The sequence below is a fragment of the Calidris pugnax genome, unplaced genomic scaffold, assembly GCF_001431845.1.
Source record: "Calidris pugnax isolate Ruff unplaced genomic scaffold, ASM143184v1 scaffold891, whole genome shotgun sequence".
Lineage (NCBI taxonomy): Eukaryota > Metazoa > Chordata > Aves > Charadriiformes > Scolopacidae > Calidris > Calidris pugnax.
In genome coordinates, this window is record NW_015091751.1 from 30,490 (window position 1) to 32,985 (window position 2,496).

General features: G+C 59.0%; 1 protein-coding gene across 1 annotated transcript in view; it reads left to right on the forward strand.

Moving 5' to 3' along the window:
* Positions 1 to 2,496, forward strand: part of LOC106900047 (transcription activator BRG1-like) — a 69,976-nt gene that overhangs the window by 28,736 nt on the left and 38,744 nt on the right. The window contains 2 exon segments of the mRNA XM_014962007.1: positions 1,150 to 1,191; positions 2,319 to 2,486. Coding sequence (XP_014817493.1) covers positions 1,150 to 1,191; positions 2,319 to 2,486 — 210 coding nt within the window.

Below are 2,496 nucleotides of genomic sequence, written 5' to 3' on the forward strand. Positions count from 1 at the left end.
GTGGGGGGGTGGTTGGTTGGGTCAGAGGGTGGTTGGTTGGACCTGGAGGGAGGTAGGTTGGACCAGGGGGTGGTTGGTTGGACCCAGAGAGGGGTAAGTTGGGCTTGAAGAGTGGTTGGTTGGATCAGAGGGTGGTTGGTTGGATCTGGAGGGGGGTAGGTTGGGCCAAGAGGGTGGTTGGTTAGACCTGGAAGGGGGTAGGTTGGGCTCAAAGGGTGGTTGGTTGGACGTGGAGAGGGGTAGGTTGGACCTGGAGAGGGGTAAGTTGGACCAGAGGGTGGTTGGTTGGACCAGAGGGTGGTTGGTTGGACCCAGAGGGGGTTAGGTTGGGCTCAAAGGGTGGGAGGTTGGACCCAGAGGGGGGTAGATTGGGCTTGAAGGGTGGTAGGTTGGACCCAGGGGGTGGTTGGTTGGACCTGGAGGGTGGGAGGTTGGACCCGGAGAGGGTTAGGTTGGGCCAGAGAGTGGTTGGTTGGACTCGAAGGGTGGTAGGTTGGGCCATGGGGTGGTTGGTTGGACCAGAGGGGGGTAGGTTGGGCTTGAAGGGTGGTTGGTTGGACCAGAGGGGTGTAGGTTGGGCCAGAGGGTGGTTGGTTGGACCCTTCCAACCCAAATACTCTATTGAATATAAGAGAAGGTTGGGCTCGAAGGGTGGTAGGTTGGGTCAGAGAGTGGTTGATTGGATCCGGAGGGGGGTAGGTTGGGTTTGAAGCGTGGTTGGTTGGACCAGAGGGTGGTTGGTTGAGCTTGAAGGGTGGTAGGTTGGGTTAGAGAGTGGTTGGACCTTGTAGGTCCCTTCCAACCCAAATACTCTATTGAATATAAGAGAAGTCCATCTCTCTGAGCTCTCTGAGCATTAGATGTATGAATTCAGCAGAACACACCATGGAAGGTGGTGTCCCACCACCAACGAGGTGTCCCCGCTGGTTGCAGGGGGTCGGACTATTTAAAAGGTCCTTTCCGACCCCAAACCCTCCCGCGGTTGTCCTGACGCTCTGCCCTTGCTGTTCCCCCCAGGAATACCTCAACAGCATCCTCCAGCACGCTAAAGATTTCAAGGAATACCATCGCTCCGTCACCGGCAAGATCCAGAAGTTGACCAAGGCGGTGGCCACCTACCACGCCAACACCGAGCGCGAGCAGAAGAAGGAGAACGAGAGGATCGAGAAGGAACGGATGCGCCGTTTGATGGTAAAGCATTTCATGTGTGTGTCCACAACGTACAGTTGTCCCACACCACCTCCATGGGTCAGAGGAGAGGACAGTGGGGTGGGTGGAGAAGTAGCTGGATGGCAGAGCTCAGAGGGTTGACATCAGTGGCTGGGTGGTCACTGCTGGTGGTCTCCAGGGGTCCATCTGGCTCTGGTCCTGCTCAATATCATCCTCAACGACCTGGGTGGAGGGGACAGAGTGTCCCCACAGCACTGTTTGCTGGTGACACCGAGCTGGGAGGGGTGGGGGACACACCATGAGGCTGGGCCACCATCCAGAGAGACCTGGACGGGCTGGAGAGTTGGGCAGAGGAACCTCATGATGTTCAACGAGTAGGGTCCTGCCCCTGGGGAGGAAGAACCCCCTGCCCCAGGACGGGTTGGGGGTGACCTGCTGGGGAGCAGCTCTGAGGAGAAGGATCTGGGGGTCCTGGGGGACAATGGGGTGACCATGAGCCACCAACGTGCCCCTGTGGCCAAGGAGGCCAACGGCATCCTGGGGGGCATCAGGGAGAGCGTGGAGAACCTCAAGGGAGGTCATCCTCCCCACACTCTGCTCTGCCCCATCTGGAGCACTGGGACCAGTTTTGGGTTCCCCAGTTCCAGGAGGACAGGGAACTGGTGGGGAGGGTCCCGGGGGGACTGGGAGGATGATGAGGGGCTGGAGGATCTCCATGATGAAGAAAGGCTGAAGGACTTGGGGCTTTTGAGTCTGGAGAAGACTGAGGGGGGGATCTTCTGGCTGGTGGGTGTCAGGAGGATGGGGCCAGGCTTTTTCCAGTGGTGCCCAGTGACAGGACAAGGGGCAATGGGGACAAACTGGGAGATGGGAAGTTCCATCTCACCATGAGGAGGAACTTCTCCATTTTGAGGGTGGCAGAGCCCTGGGAGAGGCTGCCCAGAGAGGTGGGGTGGTCTCCATCTCTGGAGACATCATGTGGAACCTGCTCTGGCTGGGAGGGTTGGAGGAGACTGGATGGGACCCTGTGGAACCTGCTCTGGCTGGGGGGAGGTTGGAGGAGACGATCTCCAGAAGGTCCCTTCCCACCCCACACCGTGCTGTGACCTCAGCAGGAGTGGGGGGGTTAACGCTCTTCCTCTCCCCAGGCTGAGGATGAGGAGGGCTACCGCAAGCTCATCGACCAGAAGAAGGACAAGCGCTTGGCCTACCTGCTGCAGCAGACGGACGAGTACGTGGCCAACCTGACGGAGCTGGTGCGGCAGCACAAGGCCGCCCAGGTGGCCAAGGAGAAGAAGAAGAAGAAGAAGAAGAAGGTGAGGGGGG